We start from the raw sequence: 22,785 nt of genomic DNA, 5'->3' as shown, positions 1-22,785 counted from the left end.
GGATTGTTTTTCCTGCTGTCGAGCCACAGGCGTTCACTGAATGACCCATCTGGTTTGCGATTACAGACACAAACTTATTGTATTTTACTTTTACAATGAGCATAATAATCACAACAAAAATAAAAATATATAGAGAGGACGCAGTGTCCAGAATGAACAGTCAAGTAAAACACACACCGCACATAGCAACGCGTTATGGCAACGACATTTCAGACGGACAGATACATAAAAGATAAACGCGACTTTTCCACTATTTGTTACTGTTTTGTACACGTTGTTATATTAATTATAATTCCAATTCTGTTTCATTGGCCACAATATTATTGATGATTGTTGAAAGGGGCACTTTTGATTAATTTTCTAAAAGGGCAGAGGCTCGAACCCCCAAAGCCTCCCCTCTGCACTCCCCTGTTGTGCGTAACGTTATGTGTCCTGTCACAGAATGCGGCGAAATCTCCGACATGACATTAATAGTTAGATTAAGGTGTGTACATGTCTCCGATAATGCGACTAAAATAGGCATACTCCACATGTCTTAATCCGATTTATGTGTAGTTAGATTATGACTTTAATCAGATTAAGGTAATTAGAAACCGCTGTCTACATGGTAGCCTCTTAATCAGAGTATTGTATTAATCAGATTATTATCGGAGTATTGTTGTCCATGTAAACGTAGTCATTGAAATGTGTGGGGTGTGTGCCTTTTACCTAAACAACATTTGCATTCCTTTGTTTAGATTGTCTCCTCCTCTACTGTGTAAATCCCTCCCCCTGAAATGTGGATAAATTACAATGTATACTGTTTAGAATTAGACTTGGATGACTGCAGCCAAAGACGGCACAGGGGGAGGGGTTTACACAGTAGAGGAGGAGACTCTGTTCACATCTGATCTGTTCAGGAAGCTGGTTCCAACTATGGCTGGCATAATAGCTAAAAGCAGACTCTCCTTGCCTTGAGTGAACTCTTGGTGATTTCAGTTTTGTCTTTGTTTAACTGAAGATAGTTTTGGCACATCCAGTTGTTAACTTCATCAATGCATTTGCACAGCGAGTCAATGGGGCTATAGTCATTAGGTGACAGTGCTAAGTAGAGCTGGGTGTCATCAGCATAGCTGTGGTAAGCAATATTGTTCTTTTTCATTATTTGGCTCAGTGGCAGCATATACAGGTTAAACAGGAGTGGTGCTAGAATTGACCCTTGTGGGACTCCGCATGTCATGGACGTCCACTCAGACTTATGGTCTCCTATACTCACATAATAACCTCTCCCTTCTAAGTATGATCTGAACCATTTGAGGACCATCCCAGAAAGCCCAACCCAGTTTTCCAGTCTGTCTAGAAGTATGTTGTGGTCAACAGTGTCGAATGCAGCACTGAGATCGAGTAGAACCAGAATTGATGTTTTGCCTGTATCATTATTTAAGCGAATATAATTTATAATCTTTATGAGCGCTGTCTCTGTGCTGTGATGCGGTCGGAAACCAGATTGAAAATTGTCAAATTGTAAAAATCCGTTTGAGTTTAAGAATTTGTTTAGTTGATTGAAAACAACTTTTTCAATGATTTTGCCTATGAAGGGGAGATTTGAGATTGGTCTATAGTTGCTCATAGGCATGTGCCGATATCAATTTTTCATGTTGCGATTAATTGATGAAGTTTTATCACGATGTACGATATTATCACGATATTGAAATAAGTTGCAAAAAAAAGTGTTGCCATAGCATAACAGCTTTAAGAACTATTTTTGTAAGAACAAATATAACTGAATGTTTAAATACAATAATGCACCAAAAATATATACAGCTCTGGAAAAAAAATAAAGAGATCCCTCATTGAGAAATCAATGTTAAGTGGTCTCTTGATATTTTTCAGAGCTGTAAAAGTACATTTTTCAAACAGATTAAAGTGCAAAATAATTAGGCTATAAAGAACAACAGGTAGGCTTACAAATTACAATAAGGTCTCATTAGTTTATGCATTAACTAAGATTGAGCAATAGCTACGTTTGGTACAGAAAATAATGTTTTTGGTAATGTTAGTTAAGAAATACTGATCATTGTTAGTTTAATCTTAGGTCCATTAACAAAGTTATTTTGATTTTGATTTTAATGTTATTAAACAGTAAGAAATGAACATAGAATGATTCATTCTTTATAAGTATTTTTCATAGTCAGTTTGGTAATAATGAATTAACATGTTAACTAATGAAGTCGTATCTCAAAGTTATACTGAACAATAACAAATAATTAGAACAGTTCTTATCATTAGGGCATGTTGTAGTCCAGATTAAAACATAAAAATGTTTAAGTTTGAAAATAAATAGCCTATTAAGTCTTTAAGTATTAAGTATTTGGTGCTTTGATGAACAACATTGAGATTACAAAAACGAATGGCTGTTTTAAAAACTACAAGCGTTTTTTTGTTTGTTTGCGGGTTCCCGGGGTAACCGGCCGCATTCTGCAGTTCATCAGCGCCCTCTGCTGTCACTGAGCGGCACTTCAGCAGCGCGTCTCCTTCACCGGTTCAGTCATGTGCAAACGCACGTTGGGCTTGTTTATATCTGAGCGTGTCCCTTTGACGCAGAATACAGCGGTGTTGAGCATTTATACAGTTGATGGGCAAAGTATTCTTGAATGCATTATAATTTTTTTTATAAATTGTTAATAAATTATTATTTACGATATTTTAAAGTGCCCACGATAACAATATCGTGCATATTCATTATCGTGATAAATCGCATTATCGAAAATCGGCACATGTCTAGTTGCTCAGTATGGAGTTATCCAGATTTCTCTTTTTCAGAAGAGGCTTAATTATTGCAGTTTTAAGAACGGTTGGAAAAGTCCCATAGAGAAGTGAGGAGTTCACCACTTCTAGGAGATCTGCTTCCAAATAGTTAAACACACTTTTGAAAAAAGAAGAGGGGAGTGCGTCAAGGGCACAGGTTGATGTTTTAAGATGCTGTACTGTGTCTTCTAAAATTTTATCGTCAATTGTTTCGAAATCAGACATAGTAATTTTCTGAGGTTTTGGTCTGATCTGTCTGACCGCAGAGCAACTCAAGGATGTGCTGATTCCCTTTCTGATATTTTTGATTTTCACTGAGAAGAAGGAAGCAAACTCGCTGCATTTGCTGTCTGAGAGCATTTCTCTGGGAATGTGACTCGGGGGGTTTGTTAGTCTGTCTACAGTAGCAAAAAGAGTGCGCATGTTGTTTATGGGTTGGTTTATAATATTTGAGAAGAAGGTCTGTCTAGCTTTGCCTAGTTCAACATTGAAAGCATGAAGGGTGTCTTTATAGATGTTATAATGGACTACAAGTTTTGTCTTCCGCCACTTTCGTTCAGATTTTCTGCATTGTCTTTTGCCCGAAAGATATACTCAAGTTCTCCTGGTCTTCACTTCTGAGTTTCCAACAATGCATTCATAATTCTTTTAAACAACATGTATTAATTTGAGCTCTTTGTGAACCTATAATTATTAGGCATATTTCTTTGATTCACATTGTGCATTGATATAGTCAGATATTCTTTCAGCTGCCTTCTCAAACTCTCGCCACAGCAGCAGTGTTTATTCCTGCCTTGTAAACATTTAATTTCATAGTTATTTTCAAAATGATCTCTCAATCTTCAGAAGAGAAGCATGTGTCACACTTTCAGGTGTACGTGCTTCAGAGTTGATCACTATCTCTGGATTAAACAGTTGACAGAGAAGGTTTATACAGAGCTTTGAGAAACTTTGAACTTGATCTCAACCAGCTTGGATTTATCTGGATATGTCAACTCTAAACCTACTCTGAAACTCATAGTTTGTTCAGCCAGCTTTATGCAACAGGCCTCTGCTCTCTCACAGAACACCACTGACTCTTAAAAACACAAGGCATGAATTTATACACTGGTGACCAGCACCAATTAACGCAAAAAGAGAAAAACAAATACACAAATAATGGCCATTACACAAAATAAAACATATAATAATAATAATAATAATAATAATAATAATAATAATAATAATAATATTTTATTTATAACATACTTTTCATTCCAAAGAATCTCAAAGTGCAACAAAGAAAAAAAAAGAATAACAAGTAAAAATATAGAAAAATATATATGTTGAACAATGAATGGTTGCGGCTAGATTCTGGGCCAGAACAGTATATATAGGTTCAACGTTTCCGCCCAAACCCCTTTAGACGGTGCACCAGCTCACGGGACTCAGCCATAACAAGCAGACAAACAAATAAATGGTAAGCATAAACTCAAACTCTTCGTTAAAGAGTGAGCGAAAGTTTAAATAAAGTATATTAAACCCAAAATAATGTTGTTGTTTTTTTGTTTTTTTTTCTTACTGCAAACTAAATTTACATTAAATGCCTAAACCAACTAACCTGACTGAGGCTTTGCCAACATCTGTTACACCAAACCAGTGGTGCCACCATAGACATCATCATATGGTGTATATGTCCATACCACTGTATCATTTTGAGTTATATTAATAGTTTTCAATGACTCTGTATGATTTCCTCTATGATGCCATGGTTCAGGTCAAGAAAAATATTCATGACACTGTTATAAAATAATTTGACAGAGTATTGACACTTAATGACATGTTAATGACAAATTCAACTTTTACCACTGTAGTTTAGGTCAAGAAATATATTCATGACAATGTTATAAAATAATTTGACAGAGTATTGACACTTAATGACATGTTAATGACAAATTCAACTTTTACCACTGTAGTTCACATTTACATTTACATTACATTTACATTTATGCATTTAGCAGACGCTTTTATCCAAATCAAATTACAACTCAGGAGAACAGGAAGCAATCCGTCAAGAAGAGGCAAAGAAACACAAAAAGTGACCCAAATACCAAGATTTGTATACGGCTCAGTGTAGCAAAAACCAGAAAAGGGAAAAAGAAAGGAGAAATAGAGGAGGAAAGAGGTTTTTTTATGTAAGATTAAGTGCTCATGGAAGAGATGAGTTTTTACATGTCTTTTAAATGAAGCGAGTGATTCTGTCGTGCGTATGGAGGACGGACGATCGTTCCACCAACCAGGAACAATGGAAGAAACACTGATGGTACCACAAGCCTCCTCTCATTAGCTGAGCGAAGGCTTCTGGTGGGGGTGTAGACTCGTAGGAGTGAGTCGAAGTATGCGGGTGCTGCGCTTGTGGAAGATCCATAAGCAAGAGTCAGAGCTTTGAATTTGATCCGGGCAGCGAGTTGTAGCCAATGCAGAGAGATGAATAGAGGTGTGACATGAGGCATTTTGGGCTCTTTGAATACAAGACGTGCCACAGCGTTCTGGATCATTTGCAGCTGTTTGATTGCACAAGATGGAAGTCCAGCCAGAAGTGCATTGCAATAGTCAAGTCTAGAAATGACCAGGGCTTGGACAAGAAGCTGTGTTGCATGCTCCGTAAGGAACGGTCTGATTTTCCTGATGTTGTGCAATGCAAACCTGCATGACCGGGCTGTCTTTGAGATGTGGTCTTTGAATGACAGCTGGTCATCAAAGATTACTCCAAGATTTCTTACCAACCCTGAAGGGGTAATCAAAGATGAACCTAGCTGGATGGTAAAATCGTGTTGTATGGTGGGGTTAGCAGGGAAAACAAGCAGCTCAGTCTTTGCTAAATTGAGCTGTAGATTATGTTTTTTTCATCCATGCCGAGATGTCTGCCAGACAGCTTGAGATTCGTGCAGCTACTGTGGGATCATCTGGTTGAAATGAGAGGTAGAGCTGTGTGTCATCAGCATAGCAATGATATGAGAGGCCATGTGCCTGAATGATGGGTCCCAATGATGTAGTGTAAATGGAGAAGAGGAGAGGTCCAAGCACTGAGCCCTGAGGAACCCCCGTAGTCAGTTGATGTGTTTTGGATACCTCTCCTCTCCAGGCAACCTTAAAAGCCCTACCTGTGAGATAGGACTCAAACCAGTGGAATGGAGTCCCTGTGATGCCCAGTGATGAGAGGGTGGACAGAAGAATCTGATGATTCACAGTGTCAAAGGCAGCAGACAGGATGAGGACTGATGATTTGGAAGCAGCTTTAGCCAGCCGCAGGGCTTCAGTAACTGACAATAATGCCGTCTCAGTTAAGTGGCCCTTTTTGAAACCTGACTGGTTTACGTCCAGTTGATTAGACTGTGAGAGGAAAGATGAGACCTGGTTGAACACAACTCTTTCAAGTGTTTTCGCAATGAATGGTAGGAGAGAAACAGGTCTGTATTTCTCTACAAGTGATGTGTCTAATGTGTTTTTTTAAGCAGTGGGGTTACCCGAGCCTGCTTGAACGTGGTAGGGAAGATGCCGGTGCAGAGAGATGTGTTGATGATGTGTGTGAGTGCTGGTAAGAGTTTAGGGGAGATGGCTTGTTCAAGATGTGAGGGGATGGCATCTAGAGGGCAGGTAGTGGGATGGCTGGAGAGGAGAAGTTTAGATACTTCATCCTCAGTGAGTGTAGAGAAGGAGGAGAGAAGATGTTTGGCTGTGGATGTGGCTGATTTAAAATTGTGTGTGTGTGGAGGTGTGAACTGACTGCTGATGAGTGTGGTTTTATCTGTGAAAAAATGGGCAAGATCGTCTGCAGATAGAGAGGTGGTGGAGGGGGACAGAGCAGAGAGTTGAAAGTTCTGAAAAGTGTGCGTGAGTCTGAGGTGCTGATGATTTTGTTGTGGAAATATGAGGATTTAGCTGGATGGATGTCCTGTGAGAAGGAAATGAGCAGAGATTGACACTTACTCAGGTCAGATGGGTCGTTTGATTTGCGCCATTTTCTCTCTGCTGCCCTAAGTTTGGTCCGGTGTTTGTGAAGAACATCAGATAGATAACCAAGGGTTAGAGGGAGTAGCGCGAGCTGGCCTAGAAGACAGAGGGCAGATGCTATCTAGACAAGAGGTTAAAGTGGAACATAAAGTGTCTGTTGCAGTGTTGACATCCATAGAGCAGAATTGTGTGGGTGACGGAAGAGAGGATGACACAATGGAGGAGAGGTGAGAGGGAGAAAGAGAACGCAGGTTTCGTCTGAAACTAACTGGTAGAGGAAGTGGAAGTGTATGAGTAGTAAGATGTAGATTAAATGTGAGAAGTGTAAGGGTTTGACCAAAGTGTTTCGTGTAGTGCAGTTGCATATGTAGACGAGGTCAAGTTGGTTGCCAGGTTTGTGAGTGTGTGAGGTAGTAAGGAGTTTGAGATTGAATGAGGCTAGAAGGGAGTGAAAATCTGTAGCATACGGTTTGTCCAGGTTGATGTTGAAATCACCAAGGATTACAAGTGGGCTGCCATCCTCAGGGAATGAGGACAGCAGCACATCTAGTTCCTCAACAAAGGTGCCCAATTGACCTGGAAGGCGGTAAATGACTACAAGATGGATTTTAGCAGGAGCTGTAACTGTAATAGCATGGTATTCAAATGAGTTGTTATTACACAGAGAGGTGTGGGTTGAGTATTTCCAATTCCAATTTGTGATAGGAAAACCTGTGCCTCCACCTCTGCCAGAGTGGCGAGGGGTGTGTGAGAAAGAGAAATTATTAGAGAGAGCAGCAGGAGTTGCTGAGTCTTCTGGACAGATCCAGGTCTCAGTCAAGGCCAAGATATTCAGATTGGATTGAGTGGCAAAAGCTAGAATGAAGTCAGCTTTGTTTACAGCTGACTGACAATTCCATAGACCCAGAGAAAAGGAGGGAGGAATATTAGTAGAGGAAGGAATAGGACGCAGATTAGCAGTGTTGCGCTGCCGTCTGCGTCTGATAGTGGAGCGTGGGTTATAGATATTGGGTATGTATTGAAAGCACATTGTGAGAAAAGAGAGAAGGAAAAAGAGGACAGAGAAATAAATACTTAAGTGCATTCTCGGTGTTCATTCTACGGTGGAGTCGATCTTAGGTAGAGTCTAATGAAGATGTCTTTACACTCGTCGATCGTAGGTAGAGTCAAAAGAAGATGTCTTTACACTCATTGATCGTAGGTAGAGTCGAAAGAAGATGTCTTTACACTCGTCGATCGTAGGTAGAGTCGAAAGATGATGTCTTTACACTTGTCGGTCTTCACACGAGGCGGTTGAACACGAGGGCTGAACGCTCCCGCTGACGCTACTGCGACAGCGCTGACACGCTTATTAAATACACACTGATCACTACTTAAGTGAGAACAGCTGTGGACGCTATTAGAATTATCCCAAAGATTAATCAGCACAAAACAGGCTGCCAATGACTCAAATCGAAACCAAACTATCACTCACTACCTGTGCTAAAAGCCACCAATTATTATTTGATAACGGCTGACAATTGCGTACAGCGCGCTTCAAACTGCCCTGGTTAAAGTGCAATTGTAAATAGCTCACGGAATAAAGTCAAGAATAGAAGAAATAAGTGCAAAATCGAAATGTATCTTCCTTCTGGTAATTAATACACCAAGCAATACAGCAAATACAGAGTATTTCGGAAAGACTTACTTGCGATTCGAGCTCCTTCTCTGACTGATGTGCTTATCCTGGTTTAGGTCAAGAAAAATATTCATGACACTGTTATAAAATAATTTGACAGAGTATTGACACTTAATGACATGTTAATGAAGAATTAAATTTGTACCACTGTAGTTTAAGTCAAGAAATATATTCATGACACTGTTATAAAATAATTTGAGAGAGTACACTTAATGACATGTTAATGACAAATTCAATTTATAAAAACAAATCATGACATTATAATGGCCTCATAACAGCCAACGTCAAAACCAACCACATGAGAGTTTAATGTAAAGTTAACCCATAAAGCTAAGTAGTTTCTTAAATTTGATCATTATTATATGTTTTTGACAGGTTATTTTCATTTGATGTATTTGATGATATGTATTTGACACCTTTGCTTCTTTACAGAGCTCTAGTCACTCTCTACTGTCTCAGACGAGCTCATCTTTGTCCTGTATGGGCCACCGTAGCTTCTCTACAGAGCGCTAGTCACCCTCTGCTGTCTCAGACAAGCTCATCTTTGTCCTTTGTGGGCCACCGTAGCTTCTCTACAGAGCTCTAGTCACTCTGCTGTCCTCTCAGACGAACTCATCTTTGTCCTGTGTGGGCCAGCGTAGCTTCTCTACAGAGCTCTAGTCACTCTCTGCTGTCTCAGACGAGCTCATCTTTGTCCTGTGTGGGCCACCGTAGCTTCTCTACAGAGCTCTAGTCACTCTCTGCTGTCTCAGACGAGCTCATCTTTGTCCTGTGTGGACAACCGTAGCTTCTCTACAGAGTTCTAGTCACTCTCTGCTGTGTCAGACGAGCTCATCTTTGTCCTGTGTGGGCCACCGTAGCTTTTCTACAGAGCGCTAGTCACTCTCTGCTGTCTCAGATGAGCTCATCTTTGTCCTGTGTGGGCCACCTTTGCTTCTCTACAGAGCGCTAGTCACTCTCTACTTTCTCAGACGAGCTCATCTTTGTCCTGTGTGGGCCACCGTAGCTTCTCTACAGAGCTCTAGTCACTCTCTGCTCTCGTAGACGAACTCATCTTTGTCCTGTGTGGGCCACTGTAGCTTCTCTACAGAGCTCTAGTCACTCTCTGCTGTCTCAGACGAGCTCATCTTTGTCCTGTGTGGGCCACCGTAGCTTCTCTACAGAGCTCTAGTCACTCTCTGCTCTCTCAGACGAGCTCATCATTGTCCTGTGTGGGCCACTGTAGCTTCTCTACAGAGCTCTAGTCACTCTCTGCTCTCTCAGACGAGCTCATCATTGTCCTGTGTGGGCCACTGTAGCTTCTCTACAGAGCTCTAGTCACTCTCTGCTCTCTCAGACGAGCTCATCATTGTCCTGTGTGGGCCACCGTAGCTTCTCTACAGAGCTCTAGTCACTCTCTGCTGTCTCAGACGAGCTCATCTTTGTCCTGTGTTGGCCACCGTAGCTTCTCTACAGAGCTCTAGTCACTCTCTGCTGTCTCAGACGAGCTCATCTTTGTCCTGTGTGGGCCTCCGTAGCTTCTCTACAGAGCTCTAGTCACTCTCTGCTCTCTCAGGCGAGCTCATCTTTGTCCTGTGTGGGCCACCGTAGCTTCTCTACAGAGCTCTAGTCACTCTCTGCTGTCTCAGATGAGCTCATCTTTGTCCTGTGTGGGCCACCGTAGATTCTCTACAGAGCTCTAGTCACTCTCTTCTCTCTCAGACGAGCTCATCTTTGTCCTGTGTGGGCCACCATAGCTTCTCTACAGAGCGCTAGTCACTCTCTGTTAAGTTAATAATTCAAATGGGTTGGAGAGGTTTTTCGGTCTGTGCATTTGATATGATATGAGATATATGATATATGATAGGACACACATGCTATCTTTGTCTCTGACTTGTGTGACACTGATGTGAAACCACACTTCAATCTCTGTAATGGAAACCATATTTACTGTCTGAATTATTCACTGTCTTCTATATAGTGCACTATATATGCCATTCACTATATAGGAAATTAGTGAACAACAAATTAATGATTTCAGATGCAGTTTCAGCATCTTTTATCATTTACGAGGCGGGACACTTCAGAATCTTGTGCAGAATAATGTCATGTAAATCTTTCTTTTGCATTGGTGGTAGAGAGATTGTGTGAGAACAACAGACCTGAACACATTTGCCCAGTGAGCAAACCGTAGGGTGATGTTGACATTAGACATGTGCCGATTTTCGATAATGCGATTTATCACGATAATGAATATGCACAATATTGTTATCGTGGGCACTTTAAAATATCGTAAATAATAATTTATTAACAATTTATAAAAAATTTTATAATGCACTCAAGAAAACTTTGTCCATCAACCATATAAATGCTGAACACCGCTGTATTCTGCGTCAAAGGGACGCTCAGATGTAAACAAGCCCAACGTGCGTTTGCACATGACTGAACCGGTGAAGGAGACGCGCTGCTGAAGTGCCGCTCAGTGACAGCAGAGGGCGCTGATGAACCGGTGAAGGAGACGCGCTGCTGAAGTGCCGCTCAGTGACAGCAGAGGGCACTGATGAACTGCAGAATGCAGCCGGTTACCCCGGAAACCAGCAAACAAACAAAAAAACGCGTATAGTTTTTAAAACAGCCATTCGTTTTTGTAATCTCAATGTTGTTCATCACAGCACCAAATACTTAATACTTAAAGACTTAATAGGCTATTTATTTTCAAATTTAAACATTTTTATGTTTTAATCTGGACTACAACATACCCTAATAATTAGAACTGTGCTAATGATTTGTTATTATTCAGTATAACTTTGAGACATACGACTTCATTAGTTAACATGTAAATTCATTATTACCAAACTGACAATGAAAAATACTTATAAAGAATTAATCATTCTATGTTAATTTCTTAGTTACTTTTTAATAACATTAAAATCAAAATAACTTTTTTAATGGACCTAAGATAAAACTAACAATGATCAGCTTTATTGAAAAACATTATACTTTCTGAACCAAATGTAGCTGTTGCTCAATCTTAGTTAATGCATAAACTAATGAGACCTTATTGTAATTTGTAAGCCTACCTGTTGTTCTTTATAGCCTAATTCTTTTGCACTTTAATCAGTTTGAAAATTGTACTTTTACAGCTCTGAAAAAAATCAAGAGACCACATAACATTGATTTCTCAATGAGGGGTCTCTTAATTTATTTTTCCAGAGCTGTATCTATTTTTGGTGCATTATTGTATTTAAACATTCAGTTATTTTTGTTCTTACAAAAATAGTTCTTAAAGCTGTTATGCTATGGCAACACTTTTTTTTGCAACTTATTTCAATATCGTGATAATATCGTATATCGTGATAAAACTTCATCAATTAATCGCAACATGAAAAATTGATATCGGCACATGCCTAGTTGACATGAAAGTACGTCTTCAAGATGATCTGAAATTAATGTGTAAACTAGAACTTTATGACACTTCTGAGATGAAAAAGGCTGAATTACAAATATGACTTTCAGATGATGTGCTGATGAATGACTGTCTGAAAAAATCTTTTAATAGCTCAGTTTGATCATCATAGATCTGTGTCATTGTCTTTTCTCTTTCTGTCTTCAGTCTGAGTTATTGCAGTATTACAGAGGAACAGTGTCTCATCCTGACTTCAGCTCTGAAATCAAACCCATCACACCTGAGAGATCTGGACCTGAGCGGGAATAAACTAGGAGACTCTGGAGTGAAGTCCTTATGTGAAGTACTGAAGAATTCACACTGTAAATTGGAGAGATTGAGGTGAAGAACTCAACATCTCATGATAGACTGATTTCACAATACATTTATGAAGATGATATAACTTTACAGATCTAAGAAAGCGCCCAATGGCAGTGGCAATGCCATGGGCATGCGGAATTTGCATAAGGGACTCCATCCCACCACGTGGGTATAACAGGAAGTACGCTGGCATGTTCGCATTATGTTTCTGCTTCGTAGCCAAGAGCACATACACGCTTCACTCCTCAAAGCCTTCTGAGACTCTGTCAGCTTCTTTGAGACAAGCAGCCTTTCAGTCGGTGTTGGTGTGACGGTGCGTTCCAGCGATCACATACTTCCTGCCTGCTGATCGCGTTCTGCATCCAGCTGGTGTGCGTTTCCCTGGGCGCTTCAGCATCGACTGCGAGGTTTCCTTTCACAAAAAGAGCTCACACGTGGCACGTCCTTTTCAGGATGTCTCACCTGTCTGGCCATCCCCCCAATTCCTTTCTTCCTGGATGTGCATGAGGAGCTTGCATGGTCCTGAAAGTCCCTGTTGTCTTCCCGTGAGCGTTTGGCGGCCTCCTCCGCCTTCACTGCCCTCAATGGGGCCGCGGTTCGAAAGTACACTGGGCATACTTCATCTGCAGCATACTTCAACCTGGCGCATTGATCCTAAGCACCCCTTCAAAGCCTGTAGATTCACATCAACCTTGGTGGCGAAATCCTACAGAGCTGCGGGCCGCCGCCTTTTTGCATGTTCTCAGTTCACAGTTCTCAGCCGCCCAGAAGCAGACTGAGGCTATCAAGCACATACTGCCCCGGTGGCCAGCTGCTGCTGAATCTTTTGTTCAACTACTGGCCCCTGGGTCAGCAGCACTCTAATGTGGTTAAAAAAAGAACTGACAATCCCATCCCTGAGCACACAGAGACCAGTGACGACAGTGCACTCCACCCTCGGGTCCCGCCACTCTCATCCCTCTGTCGCCAGCCTCCTGTCATAGCAGACCCCAGTGGAGCGTGCATCCTTCCCGGGTCTCCTCTGTCAGGACGCAGCTGTTAAATGTGCCCCCACACCGGGACACTACGCTTCCCATGTCTGGGCCAGTAACACTGCCTCGTTGCCCCACCCGGGGTACGTCTGTGGTCCGAATGACCCCGCTGGTGCAGTTCCTGGGAGCCTGGCTTCAGCTTCAAGGTGGAGTCATGGGTGCAGAGGTTGCTACCCTACTGGCGATGGGTGCGATTGAGCCCGTCCATCCAGCCGAGATGTCTGGCTTCTACCTCCCCTACTTCATTGTACCCAAGAAAACCGGGGGGTTACGACCAATCCTGGACCCGGTGTCCTGAACCGATTTCGAGGGGTGGGCATACCGTGGTCCTCCCATTGAGGCTAGCTCTGTCCCCTTGCGTCTTTACCAAGATAGTCGAGGCAGTCCTTGTGCCACTCAGGCAGCATGGGGTTCGCATCCTGAACTACCTCGACGACTCATACAGAGTCACTCTCAAGAGCAGGTGTGCGAACACAGAGATCTTGTTCTCCAGCATCTAGCCTGTCTGGGCCTTCGGGTCAACTCGGAGTAGAGCAAACTCTGCCCAGTGCAGAGTATCTCTTTTCTCGGTATGGACATCAACTCGGTCGCCATGTACGTGCAGCTTATGAGCGAAGGTCACTAGCTGCGTTTCCATTACGGATTTGCGAAAAATATTTGCGATATTTCTTAAATGTCGATAAAAAACTATTACGAAATGACAGCGTTTCCAAAGGTGCAGTTATGCGACTAAAACATATTATTTTTCTCTCGCGATAGGTCATTCCAAAATGATAGCACTTGGTAGGTTTGTATATCCCATCCACCACACTAGCCATTATTTTTATTGGAAGGAGACGTGTCCAATGCCCAAGCATTAATGGCAAGGAAAGCCCCTTAGGTTACTTAAGCGGCACGGATGTGTGTGTGCGTGTGTGTGTGTGTGTGTGTGTGTGTGTGTGTGTGTGTGTGTGTGTGTGTGTGTGTGTGTGTGTGTGTGTGTGTGTGTGTCAGATCTGCTTCAAGGTCTTCATGATAATGTGGCATTTCTGTGTTTAGAATCCAGCATTACTGTAATCCTATTGTCTTTTATGAGTTTAATAAAGAACTCTGTCTCGTCTTCTCTCCAAACAAACCGAACCCGTCATCTGTAAAGAATGATCGACTTTTACGCACGCCAGGTTTACACATATAGAGAAGAGTGAAATTTTTGAATTTGCATGGTAACTCAAATGTTTTTTTTTTGTTTTTTTACCACATTCGTTATTTTGGCTAGACATTTCGTTTGTTGGGCATATTAACTGAATTTAGAAATGCTTTGGAAAAGAAAAAATTGGCATTTAATAAACAAAATATTTTTTATAAAAGGAAGACAGCGTTTGGAGTGAGTGCATGCAAAATAATTAGTTCCCCGTGTCCACAAATAAAATTAGACAGTTTATAGTTTATAATTATGTCTTGAACTTTTCTGTATTAGGGGTGTCCCCGACTAAGGATTTACACATTCGAATCAGAATTTTCTAATCTCTCTATGGTCGACCAAAAGTCGAATCATCTGTGTGTGTGTAAACCATAGACTGGATAAAAAAATAAACGGTATAAACGGGTTGGGAAAGGCAGGACACTAGTCAGCAGGAGGCTAAGACTATTTTTATTTTACTTTACACACAGCACACAGCCACCACTTTTAATAAAGTGATCAAAACTAGGCTACACTACACATTCGTAAATTAACCGTTCTCTCATAACATTTAAAAGCCAAGATTGAAACACAGAACATCACACAAATATATAAAAGAACATTTTGATAAATAAACCTAAAAAAATACCTGCCTAGAGAGGAAAAGAACACTTTGAGTGCGTTTATATGCACGTTCTTAAGCCGATTGTGCCTGAAGGGGGTCGCACACCGGACTGAAGCTCAGCGCCGTGTCCCCGGTAACGTTATCTCACTTCAGGCAGACGTGAACATTATATACGCGTGAGCTCAATTTTGAATCGACTTCTGACAGAAGAGCTGCACGATGAGTGTATCTTGTAACACAGGGTGAAATCAGCACGTACATTCACGATTTGAGGTAAATATACATTTAATAGCCGCGGACAGGCGTCGAATGCCACCGTCGGTGTGTGTGTTCGAATTTTAAAGGCGCAGCGCATCCGGTGCGAAGCTCAGTGCCCTTAAAGGGGCGATCACTCAGCGCCGCAACACGTCTTTATAACACTAATATTGAGCACCCCCATATTGCCAAAATGGTATGATCCTCGTAACCACATAACACCCGCGAAGATTCGACTATGAGATCAGTGGTCGAATCCGGTCCTGCATATCGATGTCACCCCTAATCTGTATAGCTAAAAATGACAGAGTATTGTGAATTGTTTCATCTCTCTTAAAGGAAGAAGGAAAAAATGAGAAAATGTTGGCGCTTTTATCGGCCGTGGGTTAAAGAAAACATAGCCTAACTACGAAACTAAATAGGCTACGTTTAGGCCTAAACATTAGCCTGTAATATTATTATTTTAATTTATATGTCGATTATGAAATGTGAGCAGCATGAGTAAGAATCGCAATATGTTTGAGACCTGGGGAGTCACATGATTTTGATCACTTCGAGTATTATTTTCTAGAAAATCTTTCTTTAAAAAAATATTTAGTTTTGTATAAATTTTATTTTTATTTTGATCGATGTTTCATCAATTAATTGCCTGTTTGTTAGATAAGAAGCAAACCAAGATCGTCTGGAATGGAATGACGTGCGTAACTGGCCTGTTTCCTCTGCCTTTGAGTAAGGCTGAAACTGCTCTTTCTGTTTTAATAAATTTGTTGAATATATGTCTTAATTACAGTATATATAGCCTGTAGTCCTTATTAGGAGAAAATATGTCCTTTTAACTACATTATCTTGTTATTACGACACAATTGAGTGGAAAATATAATATATAGGCCTTATGTTGCAGCAATGCGTCACCGTAACGGTGACATGCAAATGCGAAAAAAAAACGTTTCCATTGCAGTTTTGCGAAAATGTCATTTGTCGAATAGCCTGAAAAACCACCTCATGAGAGCGTAAAAACTTTTTTGCAATATATGGGAGTTTTTGCGAAATTGGCGCGTTTCCATTGGGCGTATTTTCAATTCGCAATTTCAATTTGCGCAATTTGAAGGGTAATGGAAAACCGGCTACTGTCACAGTCACTGCTGACTTGCCTCTGTCAAATTGAGAGCAAGAGCGCAGTTCCACTGAAACAATTTTAGAGGCTCCTGGGACATATGGCATCTGCAACCGTGGTAATGCTACTCAGATTGCTTCATATGGGACTGCTTCAGCACTGGCTTCGCGATCGAATTCCGAGATGGGCATGGCAGTCTTGCACACTCCGGTTCCAAGTGACTCGGGCCTGCCTACAGACCTTCCCCCCGTAGTCGAACCTCAGCTTTCTAAGGGCCGAAGTGCCCTTAGAATGAGTTTCCAGGCATATTGTTGTGTCAACAGATACCATGTGCAAAAGACCTGCTGAAGCAGGCTCCTGGATCAACCATCATGGTGGTTTACCCTCTTGCCGTATGTCTCAACTCACCCGCCATCTCGTTCTATGGAATCTGAAGCATTTGATGTCCCTTTGTGCTGTCCATATCCCGGGAGAACTGAACCGTGCAGCCGACGAGCTCTCACGGGTTCGGCCCCTCCCTGGAGAATGGAGACTCCATCCCCAGATGGTCCAGCTGATTTGGGATCAGTTCGGCGATGCACAGGTAGATCTGTTTGCCTCCCACGACTCTTCCCAATGCAGCCTGTACTATTCGCTGGCAAGGGCACGCTCTGTATGGATGCACTGGTGCACAGCTGGCCGCGGGGCCTGCGCAAATATACGTTCCCCCTAGTGAGCCTTCTCGCATAGCTACTGTGCAAGATCAGGGAGCACATGGAGCAGGTCCTTCTGGTCGCCCCGTACTGGTACGGCCGGACCTGGTTCCCGGAACTGTTACTCCTTGCGACAGCTCCTCCCTGGTCTATTTTTCTGAGGAAGGACCTCCTATCTTAGATACAGGGCACTATATGGCACCTGCGTCCCGATCTCTGGAACCTCCACGTGTGGCTCCTGGATGGGACGCGGCAGGTTTGAGTACCCTACCACCTGCGGTGGTTGCTACCATCACTTTTGCTAGGGCCGAGTCCACTAGACACGCCTATGCGCTGAAGTGAAACCTCTTTGGCACCCGGTGCTCTTCTTGCCAAGAAGATCCCTGGAGATGCTCAATCGGGTCCATGCTCTTGTTTCTCCAAGAAGGGTTGGAACAAAGGCTGTCTCCTTCCACCCTTATAGTATATGTGGCTGCTATATCTACCCACCACAACCTCTTGGAGAACAAAAAGGTAAGTCAGCACAACCTGGTCATCAGGTTCCTGAGGGGAGCGAGGAGACTAAATCCTCCTTGCGGCCCCCTTGTGCCCTCTTGGGACCTCGCAGTAGTGTAAGATGCTCTGCAGAGGCCTCCCTTTGAGCCATTGGGGTCAGTTGACCTTAAGTTCTTCTCAATAAAGACAGCGCTCATGAATGCTTTGGCCTCCATCAAGAGGGTAGGGGACCTGCAGGCATTTTCAGTTGACAAAGCGTGCCTGCAGTTCGGGCCAGGTGACTCTCACCCGATCCTGAGACCCTGGCCTGGATATGTGCCCAAGGTTACAACCACTCCTTTTAGAGAGCAGGTGGTGAACCTGCAAGCGCTAGCCTTTGGAGGAGGCAGACCCAGTCTTGGCACTGCTCTGTCCAGTACGCGCCCTTCATGCTTACTGACGTCCTGTCTGTTATGGTGGGACGCTGAAGGGAAAGGCTCTCTCAAAACAGAGGCTGGCTCACTTGATAGGGGGCGCCATTGTTTTGGTTTTCCAGACGCTGGGGCGCTCATGCCCCCTTGGGGTCAGGGCACACTCCACCCGGAGTGTGGTCTCCTCTTGGGCTCTAGTGTATGGCACATCACTAACAGACTTCTGCAGGCTGGGCGACACCAAACACATTCGCCAGATTCTACAATCTCCGAGTAGAGCCTGTGTCCGACTATGTACTTGCTTGCTTGCCATCCCACTCCACAGCCTGGATACGTGCGATATTTCCTCAGGTGAGCTTCCCCAGAAGCCCTGAGCTCCTCCAGCACTGAGGACACCGACACCAATAAGTCTGCCCTATCTAGCCCAGACCCTCGTGTAAGGCTAGGTGCCTCTATGTGCATGGTTCCCCCTCTGGGTGAACCACATATAAGTATTTCCACCGTAAGCCTCCTCGAGCAGGTGTCTTTCCCTTGGCAAGCTGGCAAACCCTTTCCACCCCTGTGGTTAAAAATCCATCTTCAGCTGGTACCCCAGAGTTCTTTTATATGCAGCCCTGAGGGGGTCATATGTGTATTCTTAAGTCCTCTCTACGGATAGGCATCTTGGTGCATACTTCCAGCTGGAATATGCTTCCCAGTGTACCTTGGTATTTCTGTGTTAGATGGGAGTCCTTCATCCGTACTAGTCTTACGACAGGTGTAACAAAAATGTGACTATGTGAGTTTAATGTCTCGGGGAATAATTAACTCAAAAGGGATTTAATATTCATGAATTTATGAATATAATTTGCTAGTCGTTCATTACGTATTAAAATTTTCCGATAGGGAAAAATGTTTAATTAAATACAAGTAACCCTTTACGGAATTGCTTGAAATTATCTTACTAAGTTTGTCCTGCAAATTAGTTATAGACTTTCAAATCAATTCTCAATAAGGGATTACTGCTTTACGAGCGCATAAGAAACAATAACTTTACTGATCAGGACAAAATCAATATTTCAAATGGTCGTACAAGTTACTTTACTAAAATAGTAGCATAAGCAGTTAGGTAACGTTTAGGATCGTAAGTTTCATTAACTTGGTTATGTGGAAGAATAACAGATTCAATTCATTAAATGTCTTTTGGAAGTTTAATAAACACAGACTAAAAATAACACTACAATTCACACAGAAAGTACACACTAAATATGCATCAAGAGAGTTGAAATATAGATAGTAAACGAAAGAATATGGTATATAAACGAAAATAATGAATAGACTAAAATTAGAGAGATAAAAAGGGAGAGAGAGGGAGGGAGAGAGAGACAGAGAGAGAGAGAGAGAGAAAAACAGCTTCACTTCAGTTACACAGAGAGCTCACGGAGTTAACTTGTCCCAACGGGAAATAGCACGACCCTTTTAACAGCAGTTTGGATTTTAGAAATAAGAATACTTGCTTTAGTTTTGGCTTCTCGCGTGTGTGCGTGTGTTCCGAGTTCAAATGTCCTGCGTGTCCGGCAGTTCTTTCCGAGGTCGGTGTGGAGCGGAGGGTCTCTGGAAGCGGGCTGAGTGCTCTCCCTGAAGAAATTGCCCTCGGGGGCTGGAAAGTTGGTGGCCGCTCTGAGGCGTTGGATGCGATGAGGAAGCGAGGAGAGAGAGCAAGAGAAGAGAGCCAAGAAATGTTTCCACTTGTCTTTTAAGACAATTAATCCACACCCCTTCTGGGTTAGTTTACCCAATCCAGAGGGTGAATTCTGAGCGGGAAAAATTATCTTTGTCTCGGTTTACGACCTGCTTTGCATGTTTATGAGGTGTCGTAAAGGGTGTCGATTTTATACAGTTTTACTCCCAAGTTTGCTAAACATATTAATGATACATTTCATGATCCTTTTTTGTGCATCGTTGATTAAGGCAAAGAGAGAGGAACATTTAGATATCAAACACGTTATGGCTGGGAGATATTAAAGCAGAGATACATTCTTCCACAGGAATACAAGCATTTAAAATGAACTTACATTGTTTCTACATCATGATTAGGTTGGTATGACCTAAGGAACATGCATACACACAAAGATGCATCGTATACAGTCTAGAATAGTCTTAATTAAAGCTTCATAAGGAAACTGTGTGTGTTTTTGTGGTTCTGTGTGTATTGGAAGAGTCTTCGGAGTCTCTCTGTCTGGGAGAATGTGAGGGGGGGGGGGAGGACAGGGTTCAAGTCATGTGGCCAGGTAATCTGATTGAAGTTTTCACAGTTCTCCAAAGAGGCTGCCTGTCTTATTTCAATTCGGCCACTAACCTGTCGAAGATGTCACTTGCCCAGACTCGTTGGCATCGGGCCCCTAATTTATATGCGGCTAAAAGCTATCCACCCTAAACATCAACATTGACTCATCTTTGATCCTCATGTGAGAGACCACAGACGCTACACAGGGAACTCACATCTACGCAGGTCACTGGAAGACAGCCGAGTGGTGTGATTATATTGGGACCCCAATTGGTCAGTCACTGACGTTACTCAGAGTGACTGAATGAAAGGACAAGTATCGGTTACGTATGTAACCCTTGTTCCCTGAGGAGGAAACGGAGACGTAACGTTCCTCTGCCGCACTGCCATTGGGCGCTTTATTAGATCTCGAAGTTAATAGGCTTCTAAGTGAAACCCCAATTCGTCAGTCACTGACATTACATCTACGTTCCCTCCCCAGGGAACGAGGGTTACATACGTAACAGAGACGTTTTCTCATATCTCTCAATGTAGGTTAATCTGCTGTGACATGACAGATGAAGGTTGTTCTGCTGTGACTTCAGCTCTGAAATCAAACCCATCACACCTGAGAGAGCTGGACCTGAGCAAGAATAAACTAGGAGAATCTGGAGTGAGAAACCTCAGTGATCTACTGATGATCCCTCAATGCCAGCTGGAGAAACTACAGTTAGTATCATTATACTGTACAGTTACAGTCTGATCACAGTTCACTGATTAGTTCAAGAGAACTGGACACAAGTCTCATCATTTACACTGAAGCTTTGCATCTGCTGGTCTTTGCCATTGGTCACAATTAAAATTCAGTGTCTTAACTAGAAAATCATTTAATTTAAAGTATTTGAAACAATGAACTGATTGTGTACATATTGTTCTGCAGAAATATCATGAGATCTGAATCTGCTGCTACAATAAACAAAAGAGAGATTAAAAGATTTAAAAAAGAAAGAGAAGAAACAACAGTTTCCAGCACACAGAACAAGAGACTCAATTACAAGCAGATTATGGGAACTATAGACTATATGACCACTGTATGTCTTTAATAAGATCATCATCTCAGATCTGAGTCATTGTCTTTTCTCTTTCTGTCTTCAGTCTGAGTGATTGCAGTATTACAGAGGAACAGTGTCTCATCCTGACTTCAGCTCTGAAATCAAACCCATCACACCTGAGAGATCTGGACCTGAGCGTGAATACACTAGGAGACTCTGGAGTGAAGTCCTTATGTGACGTACTGAAGGATTCACACTGTAAACTGGAGAGATTGGGGTGAAGAACTCAATATCTCATGATAGCCTGAGTTCACACTACATTTATGAAGATGCTATAACTTTACAGAATAAAGAGTTTGTTCTCATCTTTCTCAATGTAGGTTAAGTGGCTGTAATCTGACAGATGAAGGTTGTTCTGCTGTGACTTCAGCTCTGAAATCAAACCCATCACACCTGAGAGAGCTGAAGCTGAGCGGGAATAATCTAGGAGACTCTGGAGTGAAGCCCTTATGTGACGCACTGAAGGATTCACACTGTAAACTGGAGAGATTGAGGTGAAGAACTTAATATCTCATGATAGCCTGAGTTCACACTAGGCATGTGCCGATATAAATGTTTCATGTTGCGATTAATTGCTGAAGCTTTTATCACGGTATACAATATTATCACAATATAAAAAATTAGTTGCAAAAAAAGTGTTGTCATAGCATAACAGCTATTGTAATTGTTACTGTAATAACAAAAATAACTGAATATTTAAATACAACAATACAATGCACCAAAAATATATACAGCTCTGGAAAAATAATAATTTTTTTCAGAGCTGTAAAAGTACACTTTTCAAAAAGATTAAAGTGCAAAAGAATTGGGCTATGAAGAACAACAGGTAACACACTACAATAAGGTCTCATTGTTTAGTGCATTAACTAAGATTGAGCAATAACTACATTTGTTACAGAAAGTATAATGTTTCTGTTAATGTTAGTTAACCTGTTAAGCTGATTTCTAAATTTTGAAAAAATCCTAAGAAATGTATACTCAGACTAAAACAAATACAGTTTGTGAATCCTTTGCACTAAAAGCATAATTATGGTCTCATTTGAAAGCAGACACCTGGCAGTTTACTGTAAAGTCAAAATGATAATATTTTTTATAATAAAAAAAAGCTATAATAAGCTTCAAAGTTTTGTAAAGTTATTAGAAATTTATTTGTATGATATATCTTTATGAAAATAAAATTGAAGTGGGCCTTGGAGAAATCTAGAAATGCACTACAGCTAAAGCCACAAGTCTGACCATGTTATATTTCAGATCTGAAGATGATCAGTCTAAAACTCTGCATTTTATTAAACGTTTTACAAGATCGTTTCATGTGATTTTATTTTGAGATATCGCTGAAATATCAACTGATGTTTATTGCCACATCTTCTCAGCTTTCAGTCGCTGTATTGCCTCTATTGTTTAGAGGTGCAAACTGCCCCATTCAGTTTGTCTCCCCGGCATT

At 41.8% G+C, this 22,785-nt stretch overlaps 1 protein-coding gene across 1 annotated transcript in view; it reads left to right on the top strand.

The window, feature by feature from the left end:
* Positions 1–22,785, top strand: part of LOC137040655 (NLR family CARD domain-containing protein 3-like) — a 111,964-nt gene that overhangs the window by 46,288 nt on the left and 42,891 nt on the right. Inside the window, exons 8-11 of the mRNA XM_067416443.1 lie at positions 12,051–12,224; positions 20,785–20,958; positions 21,385–21,558; positions 21,662–21,835. Of these exons, the coding sequence (XP_067272544.1) occupies positions 12,051–12,224; positions 20,785–20,958; positions 21,385–21,558; positions 21,662–21,835 (696 nt within the window). The remainder of the gene's footprint in view (positions 1–12,050; positions 12,225–20,784; positions 20,959–21,384; positions 21,559–21,661; positions 21,836–22,785) is intronic.

This window comes from Pseudorasbora parva, chromosome 14 (assembly GCF_024679245.1).
Source record: "Pseudorasbora parva isolate DD20220531a chromosome 14, ASM2467924v1, whole genome shotgun sequence".
Lineage (NCBI taxonomy): Eukaryota > Metazoa > Chordata > Actinopteri > Cypriniformes > Gobionidae > Pseudorasbora > Pseudorasbora parva.
The sequence above is the reverse complement of the archived record's forward strand: the minus strand, read 5'-3'. Positions and strand labels throughout refer to the sequence as shown.